Source organism: Colobus angolensis, unplaced genomic scaffold (assembly GCF_000951035.1).
Source record: "Colobus angolensis palliatus isolate OR3802 unplaced genomic scaffold, Cang.pa_1.0 Scaffold336, whole genome shotgun sequence".
NCBI classification, from domain to species: domain Eukaryota; kingdom Metazoa; phylum Chordata; class Mammalia; order Primates; family Cercopithecidae; genus Colobus; species Colobus angolensis.
The window spans coordinates 247,512-263,121 of NW_012116666.1; the positions used below are offsets into that span (position 1 = coordinate 247,512).

The 15,610-nt window shown below is 46.1% G+C and overlaps 1 protein-coding gene across 1 annotated transcript in view; it reads left to right on the top strand.

Annotated features, from left to right (window-relative positions):
• Positions 1-15,610, top strand: part of NINL (ninein-like) — a 167,231-nt gene that overhangs the window by 72,667 nt on the left and 78,954 nt on the right. The window contains exon 2 of the mRNA XM_011952171.1: positions 15,226-15,416. Within this exon, the coding sequence (XP_011807561.1) occupies positions 15,226-15,416 (191 nt within the window). The remainder of the gene's footprint in view (positions 1-15,225; positions 15,417-15,610) is intronic.

Here is a 15,610-nt window from a genome sequence, read left to right on the forward strand (position 1 = left end):
TGTTAGCCAGGATGATCTTGATCTCCTGACCTCGTGATCCGCCCGTCTCGGCCTCCCAAAGTGCTGGGATTACAGGCTTGAGCCACCGCGCCCGGCCTCTTTTTGGGTTTCTTACCTTTTGGGTCAAAATATGCATATCTTTCATCAGATTTGAGAAGTTTTTGGCCATTTTTTCTGTGAATGTTTTTTTCTGCCCCATTCTGGTCTCCTCTGATGTGTATGATTGTTCACTTGACCTTTAGACTGTGTTCATTTTTCTTCATTCTTTTTCTTCATTCTTCAAATTGTATAATCTTTCTTGTGTGCAGTGACTGAAGTTTTTGTTCTTCACAGTCATCCAGTGACCTGACAAAGTTTCTTCCTTCCCAAAAGGTACTCCCATCCCTTTGTATCTTCTGATAGATGCTTTTGAGGGAAGCTTCTGTAGCCCAGGAAGGCTGAATGCAAGGCAAGGTCTGCTTCATTCCCTAAAGGAACCACTAGACCAACCAAAACCCTGAACCCATGCTTTGGAGGACAGGGTCCCCACTGCCCACTCTGGCACCAGCCGGATATCCCAGGAGTGCAGGCTGCTGTCCTCCAGCTCTAGGGCAGCAGGAACAGGGGCTGAGGAACAGGGTTGGTCGCAGGCCCATAAGGATCTGAAATGATTCCAGAGTTTTGAAATAGCTGATTGCAGTTGCTCAGTAGTTTCTGTGGGAGCGTCTGACCCCCTAGAGCTTCCCGCTCCGCTGTTGTGCACAATGTCACTCCTCCCAGTGGTTTTGATTGTACACAGATGATTCTGGTCTTACTACAGCTCTTACAATGGTAGCTGCAAATGTGCTCTTCCTGTTCTCTCATTTCTTCTATTTCTGTTATTGGCTATTTCCAGTAAAAAAGAGGAACTGTTGTTTTCTTTACAGTAGATTTATGTTAGAAGTTGATATTGATGCTGAGAATAAAGTTTCCTATTTTTGTAATGATATATATAGAGAGAGCTCATTTTATATACATGGAAGTGTGTGTGGATAATCTCATGTCTATAACTAATTGTATGGGTATTTTGTAATTATATGGATACACATATAAATTTGCTATAGCCCTGGCATGAATATAAGTATGTATGGATATAAAAGTCTTTACATATATTGACATACAGTAGGAACTTACGGGATTAGCTGTATATGATTATTTATCTTGGAAGCTATAAATGCCCACCCAGCTTGTAGATGGTTAGAGACATGTGTATAGTCCCAGACACAGTTGCCTGTTTAATGGGGCATGGTAACATTTATTCAGTACTTGCCATCTATTAGGAACAGGTCTCAGTACCTAACATGTTAGCATGCTTAGCATTAGCTCTTTTAATGCTCATAATGTCCTAATTGGGTTGTTCAGATCAGGAAACTGAGGTTCAGGGAGGTGAAGTAATGTGTCCAAGGTCACAAGAGCTAGAAAGTGGCAGAACCCACATTAAAACCAGAGACTTTGACAGCACAGTCTGGCATTGATAGGTACTGAGATGTCTTTTTTTAGGAGACCATAGAAAGATAGGTGTTCTAGGACAGTTTTAACATTTGGTATCTTTGTAGTTTTTAGTCTGAAAATCTACTTTGTAGGGAAAGTAAGTATTATACTGATTAACACTTAAATGAGGTATAAGCTTATTTTTATATTTTTGGGACTGGAACAATAAAAAAGCTTAAACCTTATTTGATTAAAAAAAAAAAGGGGATAGCCTTTCAAACTTGATTGTTGAGCTATTTCAGGCCTGTGCCTGCAAAATGAATAAATAGCAAAAATTTTGAAAAATTAGCAAAAACCATGAAAACAGTTAAAGCAGAAGTTAATCCTAATAGCTCAGAACTGCCGGAGTGTGAAGCTTGATTCCTGCTGGCAAGGCCGTTTGAAGTAGCACTGTGGTCCGCTCAGCTAGAAGGTAGGCACTGGCTTCAGTGTTTTATTGGGGTTATAACATCTTCCCAGATAAAAAAGGAGCACCCTCAAAGGGCTGCCTCAGCCCTGTTCTTTCTGGGTGAGCGGGATTTACAGAGAGCCTTGTTGGGAATGGCTTCTTGTTACGGACACTCTGGGTCCCTAGGTGATCGGCACACCTAGGCTGCCTCTGAGTGGTCATGAATCCCTTCTCTGCCCTTAATGCCCAATGGATTCTGGGGGGCATAGCTTAAATTCCCTCGTCACTGTGCATAAATTAACTAAATTAAATGCAAACCAACACCTTGCTCCTCCGGCCTCCAGAGGGCTGCACGGTCCTGCAGAGTGGTGGCCACATCATCTGTCTTTGGGGCAGTGTCCAGTTTGTTTGGGGACAGGCTTTTCGCCTCTGGATGAAAACAGGATTTTCTTTCACTTGCTGGCAAAGTTTATGTTTGTATCTTAAATTAAGCTTTATAGCATTAGGATCATTGAGAGCCTGCTCATTCCAGTTTCCAAAAATGAAACTAAGAGAAACTGTGTTGCTTTTTATCAATTTTGTAGTCAGCTGCTGAATGCTGGCCAGGTTTTCCAGTGATTTTGATGTGCAAACATTTTATGCACATGTGGAATACTGAGTATTAATAATTCAGTTTGTATGAAGAAGAAACTGAAGAGGCCTCTGAACTGCCCAGGTAAACAGTGTGTATTATTACAGTGACCTGCTTGTTGTGAGACTGCACTGAGGCGCCTGCCCAGGCCTGGGAGCCCCCGGGAACCCTCAGGGGTGTGCAGTGGCAGTGCTGGACAAATGTCTTGGTCCTGAGAGTTCAGGGAAAGCTCCGTGTTTCTTTCCTCCTCCCCGTGGTCTGTGGAAGGATGATAGAGAAGGGGTGTCCTTGCCTCTACCCTCATGCAGAGGCTTTGGGAAGTCTAAACAGAGGGCTGTGGGCGGGCGGCTCACGTGCTGTGGCCTCCCTGGGGAGAGTTAGGGCGGCTGTCTTTCTCCTGTCAGTGTTCTGTCATTTGCATTGGTTGTATTTCCAAGTAGGGAGGGAGGGGAAGGCCGATTTGCAGCAAGGCACCGCTGGAAATAGGGTTTGAGCAGCATGAAACTCTGATTCTGGGCACCTGTACATACGTGGGATGGTAGTTCTGGTGTCCCTGGTGGCAGTATTACAGCGTGTAGTGAGTAAGCAGCAGTCCAGTCTCTGTATGGAGCTCCTGGCCCTTTCAGTCATCGCCCCCTTAGTAGCAGATTTTTAGTCCACCCTGTAGACCATGAGGCTGCAAGTGGCAGGAGCTGGGAGTTGCCCAGATCTGAGCTGCCTGCCTTGGCCACGCAGGGGCCCAGCGGCTTCACAGCGAGGTGTGGGCCAGGTTGCTGGTTCTCCGTGGCTAAGGAGTCAGCATTGCCAACCTCTGTTTATCCAGGGTTGTCTTTGCATGGATCAGGAAGATCCCGCTGCTGTGAACCCTGTCATGTGACCTTGGCCTATCTCCGTTGACCCTGGCAGCAGGAGCATGGCTGTTTGCTGACTCCTTACCCCTGCTGTCCCAGCTGATTCCATGAGTGCACACAGCTGTGCTGTAGGGAAATTGGACACTGGATTCTGGGCATCAGCACTGCTAGGGCTAGCTGACCCCAGTCCTGCCCATGTTAGTGTACGTTTTGGTAACGTTTATCAAGTGCCTGCCGGTCGCTAAAGGGCAACACTCATGTCATTTGATCAAACACTGCAGGTCAGTGGGCAGGGCCTCTCCAGCAGCAGCTGACAGCCCAAGAGCCCTGGCTGGCAAGTGTCTTGTGCTGCCACCCTGAAGCCCAGCTCCGTGCTCCCTGACCCTGTGTTCCCCAGCCCTGTGCTCCCTGGCCCTGTGCTCCCCAGTTCTGTGCTTCCCCACCCCTGTGCTCCCCAGTTCTGTGCTCTCCCAGTTCTGTGTTACCCACCCCTATGCTCCCCAGTTCTGTGCTCCCCAGCCCTACCCATCACTGTGACCTTGGGGCCAGGCCGTGTCCATGCCTGGGAGCAGAGGCCATGCCATGGTTGGCCAGCCACACATGGCAGCCTAGGACCATGTCTGCCCTGGCTGTGCCCTTGAGGGCTGCCCACCGTCTACACCAGGTCCAGGGCATCAAAGGATTCCTTACCCAGTGGATGCTGGGGTCAGCTGAGAGAACTCTGGAAAGCAAATGTGGGTGTAATTTATGTTGTGGGGGAAGAAAGAAAATATATCACGCAGTATTTTTACAGGACCTGGCAGACTCCTCTCTTCCATGGTGGTCCACTGTCCAGGAGTGAGGCCTTTTCATAGGACCACAGGCCACAGCAGAGGTAAGGGAGCCCATCCCTCTCAGCCCCTGCTTTCTGAGGAAGAAGCTGGACAGAAACAGAGCTCCCCTCGCCTGGCGACCACAGAAGTCCCCTCTCAGGACAGGGCCAGAGGTGCACAGTCCACGCCCATACCTCCCTGCCCTTCATTCGGCGACACATGTTCATCTTCCAGTGGCATTGCGGGGTTGGGATGGGCCGGGGCGGCCACCAACATCTCACACCAAGGTGTCTTTCACCCAGATAAGCCAAGCTCCAACCCCAGGGGAGTCCCCAGCCTGGGCAGGGCACCGTGTTGGTCCCGTGAATGCTGCTGGGGCAGGTAGAGGCTGGGTCCCTGAGAAAGGGGGAGGGAGAGGGACCAAGCGGCAAGCATGCGAGTGTAGATGCGCAATTAACGTGACGTGCATTTCGACTCTTGTCAGGAGCCTCGTTAATGGTGGTCTGTGGTGCCACCGTGGGCCTGAAGGAGACAGTGTCCTCAGGTAGCTGCACCCCCCACAATGGGACGGTGAAGGCACGAAGCTCGTTTCTGGGTTCCTCCTCCCCAGAACCACCCTCCACCGGCAGCAGCCCAGGGCCGTCCCTCCAGGGGGCCTCCCAGTGACGTGCAGAGGGTGGTGCTACCTGACAGCCACACTGCTGTGCACTGAACTGAAGTTCAGTGTTTACTCCGGTATTTTGTACTCTGTTTTACTTTTGTGTGTGGGGAGGACTGGCTCCATAATGAACTTCACACCTCCCCAGGAGCACTGCTGTGTTGTATGTGCAGAGCCAGCAGGTGCACGGCTCTTTGACATCAGTTTTTGTTTTGTCAAATAACATACTCACATGGCTTAAAAATGAAAACATTCAGGCCAGATGTGGTGACTCACACCTGTAATCCCAGCCCTCTGGGAGGCCAAGGTAGAAGGATCACTTGAGCCCAGGAGTTTGAGACCAGCCGGGGTAACATAGGGAGGCCCCATCTGTACAGAAAAATTTAAAAGTAGCCGGGCAGGGTGGTACGCATCTGTAGTCCCAGCTACTTGGGGGCTGAGGTGAGAGGATCGCTTGAGCCCAGGAGGCTGAGGCTGCAGTGAGCTGTGATCAACACCACCGCACCCCAGCCGACATGAGGGAGACTCCGATTCAAAAACAAAGGCAGAAAGTTTTAAAAAGTGTATGTTGACATCAACTACCCTACTCTGTTGCCTTCATCTCTCCATCTGTCTCCTTAGAGGCAGCCACGTTTCAGTCTTAGATATTTCTCCTGATACTCATGTCCATACCCTAACTATACTGTTTTATGGCATACAGAGTATGGACAAGGTAATTAAACCTCATTCTGCTGTTATTTCTTATACTCTTTAGGCTCCCCAGTGGCCACTGTGCGTTTTTGCTGTTGTCACTGCATAACATTGTCCACTGCAGAACCCACAGGTTGGCCGTGATTATACTTCTACTCTTTTGCTGGGTTTGGCTTTATAGAGGCTGATGATGTCTGGGATTTTACTGGCTTATCATTTTGTTTTGTTTTGTTTTCTTTTGGAGACAGTCTTACTCTGTTGCCCAGCCTGGAGCGCAGTGGTATGATCTCAGCTTACTGCAACCTCCGCCCCCCAGGCTCAAGCGATTCTCTTGTCTCAGCTGGGATTTCAGGCGCCCGCCACCATGCCTAGCTAATTTTTGTATTTTTTGTATTTTTGTGGAGACAGGATTTCACCTTATTGGCCGGGCTGGTCTCGAACTCCTGACTTCAAGTGATCCACCTGCCTGGGCCTCCCAAAGTGCTGTGTTCATGGGCATGAGCCACTGCACCCGGCCCTGGCTCACTTTTTAATGAACTTATTCTTATTTTTTCCAAATGCTCCATCGGCCCTGTCAAAAGCCTATCCCTGTTTTTCCCAAATGCTCAGTGGGCGTACACGGCAGTCTGTTTGGGGCCGGTCACCTCCCATCCCTGGCCTGGCTGAGCTCCTACACCAAAGCCTCCCACCTTGGATGGAGCCCAGATCGTGAGCCTTTGCCTTTGACTTTCTCGGTTCACCCCTTGCTTTGCCGAAGTGTGTGCTCAGCGTGGAGTTTATAGCCTCTTGGGTACGTGGAAAGTCATCTACTACCCTGAGCATGTGGAAGGCCCTGGGTTGGCTCTGAACCTTCAGCCTTGCTGCTGCGGGCATGGTGCCATTCTGATCCCTGCTGCTGTGATGTGGGGCTCCTCCTTCTCTCTGGACATCTGTAGGGCTCACTCGTTAGTTTGCTCTGAGGTTCACGAGGGTGTGCTTGGCGCGGGTGCTTTTCATTTGTTGTCCCAAGCGGAACGACTTTTCCATCTGTGTGCTTGGAAAAGTGTTGTATGATTCTAATCACTTCCCCTTTCCTTTCCCTTGGCTCTCTTTTCTGGGCTTTTTGAGGATGTGTAGAGCTTCGGGATTGATTATTTTGCGGGAGAGGGAGGCAAGGAGAAAATCCAGATAGAAGTGCTACAGGAGAACAGAGTTGAGCAGTTTCAGAAAGCAGGGCACCATATTTTGAACATTTTTCTTTCTTTCTTTTTAAAAAATATATTTTACTTAAATTTAATGGTGGTAAAAAACACAACATGAAGTTTACTCTCTTAACCGTTGTTAAGTGTACAGTTCTGTAATGTTAACTAGATTCGCTTAGGTTTGTAACAGATCTCTAGAACTTCTCCCTCACCCTAGTTTATAAAGGTATAACTGACAAATAAAAATGGCATGTATTTATGGTGTACAAAATGATGTTTTGATACATGTATACATTATAAAATTGTTAAATCTAGCTAATTAACATATCTGTCCCCTCTCATACTTAATACTTTTTGTGGTGACATTTAAGATCTACTCTCGTAGCAATTTTCGAGTAACTATAGTCACCACGTTGTACAGTAGATCGCCAGAACTTATTCATGTCTTACCTGAAACTTTGCACCCCTACCCAACACCGCCACATCCCCCGACACCAGCCCCTGGTCACTCTTAGCTTCTCTGCAGCCAGCTGCTGTAGAGTCCACATCTGAGTAAGGTCTGTGGCGTTTGTCTCTCTATGCCAGCCTTACTTCACTTAGCATTAATGTCCTCTAGGCGCATCCATGTTGTTGCAAATGACAAGATTTTCCTCCTTTTTGAGGTGTAATAATATTCCATTGTACACAGAAGTACAGTGAGTCTTTTGTATCTGTGGGTTCCACATCTGTGGATTTAACTAACCATGAATAAAAAATGTAGTAAGGCCTGTGATGGTTGCCTCTATACTGAACATGTAGAGGCTTTTTGTTTTCTTGTCATTGTTCCCTAAACAATATGGTATAACAACTACTTACACAGCATTTACCTTGTCTTAAGTATTATACGTAATCTAGAGGTGATTTAAAGTATACAGAAGGATATGCATAGGTTATAGGCAAATACTACATAATTTTAGAGAGGGACTTGAGCATCTATGATTTTGGTTTCCATGAGGGGTCCTGGAACCACCCACGATAGATATTGAGGGATGACTGTATGTATGGTCACACACCACATAACAATGTTTCAGTCAGCAATGGACTGTATATACAGTGGTGGTCTCATAAGATTATAATACTGTAGTTCTGTACCTTTTCTGTGTTTAGATATGTTTAGATTAGCATTGTGTTACAATTGCCTCCAGTATTCAGTACACAAACCTGCTTATAGCCTAGGTTTGTGGTAGGCCATGCCTGCCACACTCTGTGATGTTTGCACAACAACGAAATCACCTAACAAAACATTTTCAGAACTTATCACCATTGTTAAGTGATACATGACTGTATCTCTTTGAGGTGCTGTTTTGAATTCTTTTGGTTATTGTCACAGTTGAGCGGCAACTATCTGGGGCTGGCAGCGCAGGGGTAAGAAGAATTTACCAAGAAATAGAAAAATACCTTACAGGTAGGTAAGGTAGTAAGATATTTTTACCAACCTGTAAGAAGGGCGGAAAGAAAGTAGAAAAATACGTTGCAAGGGAGCAACAGGTACAGCAGGAAGAGAGGAGCTGACTGCAAAGAGACAAAGCTTTGTTGGGGATTTTATAGAATAGTGTTTATGCTGCATGCTGAAGAGGGCTTTGTGCAGTATTGATAAGGCCAAAGTTGCAGTGAGCTAACGTGCAGGTGTCTGGTGAGAAGCTGGGCACAGGAGGACTGTGTATCCTGGGCCAGGAAAAAGGACAGACTTAGAGCTTACCTACTTTTCTTTTGGCTTCCCCTGCTCCCACCAGCCTGGCCCTGCAGTGCCTTCAAGTTTTCAGGTTTGGTGTAGTACCCTTTGTGTATCTTTGCTTTTGTTGCCTGTGCTCTTACTGACGTATCTAAGAAATCACTGCCAAATCCAACATCATGAAGCTTTCTCTCTGTTTATAAAACTATTACACTATTTTAGTTAAAACTATAAAAAGTTTTATAGTTTTAGGTCTTACATTTAGGTCTTTGATCCATTTTTGGTAAATTATACAAAAGGTAATTTTTGTATGTGGTAGAAGGGAAGGGTTAAACTGAGTTCTTTTGCTTGTGGATATCTATAGTTTTCCCTACAGCATTTATTGGAGAGACAGTCTTTTTACCGTTTTGTGGTCTTGACACCCTTGCTGAAGATCATTTGACGGTATGCGTAGGGGTTGATTTCTGGGGTCTGTTTTCTGTTCCATGGGTCTATGTCTGCTTGTGCGGGGACCACACTGATTTGACTAATGTATGGAAGTGATTTTTAATTTCCGTTTTTTCCTCTCTCATTTTTTATCTTTATTGTTTAGATACACTTGATAGGAGCTTTCCTTGTCTTCTGATCCCGCTGTTGACGTCTGTTTTGCCACTGTAACATGTCAGTGTCCAGGAAACCTCCCTTGGTATCGGATCGTTCTTTTTGCCCAGCAGTCTTGTTTCCTGGCTAAAGTGGCTTTCCTCTCTCCTTCTGTGGGTAGTGCAGTTTCTCTGAGTGCGCGCGTGTGTGTATTGGGCTCAGCCCCTTCATTATTCTCCTCTCCCATATCCTCCTTGCATCACCGGCTCCAGACTCCAGGGAGTGGAGTGTGTGTGAACGCTGGAATTCTGAGCCCCACCTTCAGGCTGCTCCACTGCTTCTGAGACCCCCCCACAGTTCCGTGGGGTTCGTGGCTTGTCTGCTGTCTTGTCGCCTGGGCTGTGTTCTGGGGCTCTTGGATCCCAGGACAGCCCCTTGAAGTGGCCAGCCTCTTTGCAGCGGGGTTCCTATGTGGCTGAGGCAGGCCGCTTTCCAGGTGAATTCAGTCTTCTGTGGAGCTTTGGGGTTTTTCTAAGCTTTCCTGGCCAGGGTTTCCAACTGCCTCATATGCTGAGGTTGGTCATGGGGTATTTGAGAAACTACAGAAAGACGCTTTGGCCCTCTTCCTGGGGTGAGGGGAGGACAAGTTCTATTGGATGTATGCGAATAGAGACAATACCTCCTCGTTTCCTTTATTTTGAAAATGTGGCTGGATGTTGTCTTGGATGGGGATTAGGCCATGTGCTGGTGAATTGTCACAGAAAGGTCTTTGACTGGCTTGTAGACCTGCTGTGTCTGACTCACCTGCTTGCCCACACTTGACTCACCAGTAGGTGAAGCACCTGCTCTCTGGGCAGAGTCTGAGATGCAGGAGTGAGGGAGAGGAGAGGAGAGGGGCAGCTCTGAATGCTCAGTAACTCAGCCATGGGCTTGAGAAGGCTCGATGCAGCCTTGGGAAGGGGCAGGGGCTGCCTGTACTTCCCTGCTCACATGGGGATGGTGGGGCAGAGCTGCAGGTCCGCTTGGGGGCTGGCTGGTCAGATGGGTGGGCTTGCCCTACTGCCTGTGCCATGAGCCCGCGAAGACAGGGCCAGAGGGGACCGCTCTTTCCCACGCGCCGGCCCTGCTGGCCAGTCCTCCTGTGGATGCCTTACTCGTAGTCATATGGGAACTGAAGCTCCTTCCCTCTTCTGGAAATCCCAGCCTAGCCTCAAAAACGTGAATCTGGGGCTCTGGGAGGAAGGGAAACGGTGTGGCTGGGGCCTCCTGAGAGCCCCATACATGGAAGGGACCGGTGGGCCCAGCTGCTGTAGGTGGTGGGGAAGGAGCTCTTTCTCCAGCCTTGCTGCCCCTGCAGTCCCAGCCGTGGCAGGGTCTTTCCTTTTTTGTGCCTCTCTTAGTTCCACAGAGGGTTTGCAGTGTCATGGGCCAGGCCTGGCCACACGTAGAGCTGTCCTCCTAGGGGCAGCCAGGGCTCTGCAGGCCCCAATTTGAGACTTTCCCCATCTTGTTTAGAAAGGGAAAGATGCCCATGAGAAAGAACTTTGAGTCCCCATTTTGTGCCTTCTCCTGTGTAGTAAAAATAGCTGTGGTATAGGGAGAGCTGAGAGCCAAGGCCAGGCACCCCCGGCTGGCTTAGGTGCAGGACTTGCCCACAGCCAGGAGATGAAGAGATCCCTTTTTTACCCTTTGACGTTGGGAAAACAGCCCAGCCGCATGTTTCCTCCAAGCCTTGCTGTTTGGGAAGCGCTCCTGGACCTTCCCAAAGGCATGGCCTGTGGGGCATGGTCAGGAGGAAACAGTGGTTGGTTCACGCCTTTCAGAGCTCACGAAGAGGAAGGAGCAGGGGTGTTCGATGCAGGAGGTTTTGTCTTCTCCCCTACCCCTCAGATTACAAGCAGGAGGTGATGTAAGAGAAAACCCTGGATTTACCCGTCTCTCTCTGAGAATACTTAGATACATCATGTTACAGCCCTGCACACAAGAGCGCATTGTATTTTTTAAAATGGGGGAGACAGGGAACGATCTCTCAGTGCAAGTTTCAAAACAAGTTGGAAAATAATGTATTCAGTGTTATACTTATTATACATAAGTATGTATATACATGTGTGTCTGTGTGTTATGTACGTGCGTGTGCCTCACCGCCCATCTGTTCTAGAGTCTTAGAAATGATCTCAAAGCCTGCGTTCCAAGCAATGATTCTTCTGGGAAGCAGGGAGGGTAGAGGGACAGGCTTATTTTGTTTTCTTTATTTTATATACTTTAAATGGTTGAATTGGTTACAACTAAACATAAAATAGAAAAAAAGTGGAGGAATTTTCAAAACAGATTTTTTCGTGATTCTTGGAGACACAGGAAAGGGCTGGAAATTGGGCCCTGGTGGGCTGGGTGAACCCTGGTGGCATCCTGCTCACCTTCGCCTGGGGTCCTTCCACCAGCCACTCTGCCCTCTCTCCCCTGCCTTTCACATTCTGGATTTTACCACTTGTCTTTCTTTTTCATTTCTTTCTTTTTCTTTTCTTTTTTTTTTTTGAGACAAGGTCTGGCTCTGTTGCTAAGGCTGGAGTGCAGTGGCACTCACTGCAGCCTCAACTTCCTGGCCTCTAGGTGATCCTCCTACCTAAGTCTCCCAAGTAGCTGGGACTACAGGCATGCACCACCGCGCCCAGCTAGTTCTATTTTTTGTAGGGACGGGGTCTCACCATGTTGCCCAGGCTTAGTTTGCTTTCTGATTTATCGTTTATGGTTTTCTGTCCATTTTCTTTGTTACTATCTCAAAACAGTCTGAAAGAGGAGACAGATGTTCACAGTTCACTCCTCTTTGCCCTGTCTGAACTTCTGTGTACTCCTGTCTGAGAAGGGTTGAGTAATTTGATTAGCAAATAGGGCAGGCCCTTGCAGATGCTGAGCAGATTATTGTTTTCACCTGCACGCCGTCCGAGATTATGAACCGGTTTGTTCATTCTCAGTGTAGATACTGGCTGTTTTTACAGCTTATCAACAGGTGTTTAATTAAAAGGTCAGCTGTGTTCACTTTCTACAGTCAATTTAATGTCACCGTGAAGATTCTGATTAATTTTTTTTTTAAGAGACAGCATCTTGCTCTGTCACCCAGGCTAGAGTGCAGTGGTGTGATCATGGCTTACTGCAGCCTTGAATCCTGGGCTCAAGTTATCCTCCTGCCTCAGCCTCCTGAGAAGCTGAGACTACAGGCTCACACCACTGTACCTAGTCAACGTTAATTTTTATATCATTGATTATATTATTTTCCTGAGTAAGATGAGGAGCATGCACATTTTCCACTGGGGAGTTGAGCTGAACAGATTTTCAACTCCTGATACATTCTTCTTCTGACTCCGACCTCCCTACTCCATGTGGATGATGGCAAGTAAATGCCACCCACCACATTAAAGTGACATCTATATAGAACTGGCATTTACGGTGCTGTGCCTTACTGGAAAGGGATGTTGCTTCATTGTTTCATGTTTACGAATTACTTGATTATGAATGAGCTTGATTGACTTTTCATCTTGTTGTTTCCTTATATTTTCTGTTTTTTAGAATTGTTCCTTAGTTCTTGTGCCTACCTTATAGGCTGAACCATATGAAATTGCCATTTTTGTGGGTCAGAATAATGGCCTAATATTGGTGGTTTTATGTGGTTTATCTGAATATCTTTAGGGCCTTCATGTTTTTTATGTTTTAGTAACATTTTCTAGTTACTAAAGTGTTCTACTTGTTCTAAAATTTTTGAGAGATATAAAAATATACAACATAGGAAATATGAATGTGTCATACCATGAAAGCATTTCTTATTTTTATTTTATTTTTTTTAGATGGCGTCTTGGTCTGTCGCTCAGGCTGGAGTGCAGTGGCGCGATCTCAACTTACTGCAAGCTCCGCCTCCCGGGTTCACGCCATTCTCCTGCCTCAGCTCCTGAGTAGCTGGGACTACAGGCGCCCGCCACCTCGCCCGGCTAATTTTTTTTTGTATTTTTAGTAGAGATGGGGTTTCACTATGTTGGCCAGGATGGTCTTGATCTCCTGACCTCATGATCCACCCGCCTCAGCCTCCCAAAGTGCTGGGATTACAGATGTGAGCTACCGCGCCCGGGCCAATGAAAGCATTTCTTACCATTTTGGTGTATTTGTTTCTTTTTTCCCCTTTTTAAAATATATTTTCCTCCAGAAAGTTGCAGAAACTTCTTGGTAGAATTGTTATAAGGCATAAATGAATTATTATATGTAAAGTGACCAGTAAGTATATTAGTTATTATTATTATTATAAAGTTTTTATTCTTCTACACTGCTCATGCTATTAAATATTTTTCAGAAATGTGATTTTCGGCTGGGTGCAGTGGCTTACACTTTGTAATCCCAGCACTTTGGGAGGCCACAGCAAGGGATCACTTGAGTCCAGGAGTCTGAGACCCGCCTGGGTAACATAGTGATACTCCCATCTTGGTAAAAAAAATTTTAAATAAATTAGTTGGGCACAGTGATATGCATCCATAGTCCCAGCTACTTCAGAGGCTGAGGCAAAAGGATCTCTTGGGCCCAGGAGTTCAAGGTTACAGTGAGCTATGATTGTACCACTGCACTCCAGGCTGGGTGACAGAGTGAGACCCTGCCTCTAAACAATCAAAAATAAATAAATGTGAATTTCAAGACTGTTTAATATTCTGTCATATAAATACACAATAATTTGACAAACTATTCTTCTGTTGGATATTTTAGGTTATTTTCTTTCCTGTTCTTATATAAATAATATTCTGATGAACTCACATTTTTGTCTGTAGCTCTATTTTCTTAAATATAAGGAATTTCATGTAAGTGAGATACTAGGACAGTTAATATTTTAAGTATTCTTCATATACAGACAAAGTACCCCCCAGAAATGTTTGCCAATTCCTTCCTCCAGCAGTGGGCGAGATCCCCTGCTTACAATAGGCATCCAGGATTTTTAGTCTTGATAATTTGACAGTTACAAATAGCATATCTTGGTTTTAATTTGAGCATTTGTAGATGGTTATTAATTATATATATTTCTTTTGTGATTTATTAACATCCTCTGTATATTTTTATTGGAGTTTCCTTTTTTTCCTTATTGTAAGCACTTTTATTTAGTACAATTTAGTAAAATTTTTACTGCCTTTTTACTACAAAAAAGAAAACCTGTGCAGCACACCAACATGGCACAAGTATACATATGTAACAAACCTGCACGTTATGCACATGTACCCTAGAACTTAAAGTATAATAAAAAAATAAAAATAAAAATAAAAATAAAAATTAAAAAAAAAAAAAGAAAACCTTGTAAGGAAAAAAACTACATTTGTACATGTATACAGAAAAATTAATTCGGGCTGCATGTGGTGGCTCACACCTGTAATCCCAGCACTTTGGGAGGCCAAGGCAGGCATTCATTTGAGGTCAAGAGTTCAAGACCAGCCTGTCCACATGGTGAAACCTCGTCTTTGGTAAAAATACAAAAATTAGCCAGGAGTGGTGGCATGCACCTGTAGTCCCAGCTACTTGTGAGGCTGTGGCAGGAGACTCACTTCAACCCAGGAGGCAGAGGTTGCAGTGAGCTGAGATTGTGCCACTGCACTCCAGCCTGGGCAATAGAGCAAGACCCAGTCTCCCCCCAACAAAAAAATTAGATTGTATGCTGGTCAAAATATTAATAGTAGTGTTTTTATATGGTAGTGGAATTTTTGATGGTTTTAGTGTTCTTTATACTACATATCTCTATTTTCTAATTATTCTATAATAGTTTCCTTTTTGAGATAGGGTTTCACTCTGCTGCCCAGGCTGGAGAACAGTGACACTGTCACAGTCCACTGCACCCTTGAACTCCTGGGTTCAAGCAGTCCTCCTGCCTTTGTCTCCCAAAGTGTTGGGATTACAAGCGTGAGTCACCATACCTGGCCTAATGGATATTTTTCATACAACAAAGAAATTCTAGTTCTTGTGACTGACGACTGAAGGACTATTTATCCTTACTCCCTGTTAACCTGCTCTGGCCTCTCCTGCAAGGGTGGAGCTGAGTCCTCCCACTGTGCTTGGCCCTGCAAGGGTCCCTGGTGCCTTCCCCACATGCCAGCTCCTGCCCCTGCCTGGACCACGTAGCTCGGCACTCACCGGCAGTGTGGGAATGGGAGGGGAGGCGGGAAAGTGTCCTGATGTTTTCTTCTTCCCTTGCACGCTGCCAGCTTGCTATGGGATGGATGAAGAAGAGAACCACTATGTCTCGCAGCTCAGGGAAGTGTATAGCAGCTGTGACACCACGGGGACCGGCTTTCTGGACCGCCAGGAGCTGACCCAGCTCTGCCTTAAACTTCACCTGGAGCAGCAGCTACCTGTCCTACTGCAGACACTTCTCGGAAACGACCATTTTGCCAGGGTGAGTGTCGGACTTCATTGTCATAAAGGAAAGCACAGGGGTCTGTAGTTGGCTCCTATGGGCATTTGATAAGTATCAGCTGAATAAGGATACAAGTGTCAAAGGAAAGTTATTAGCAAACGGAACAGTGTCCTAGTTTTTCCCTCTATGGAAATTCTACATTGTAGAAAGTGGTTTCTTTTTTTTTTTTTTTT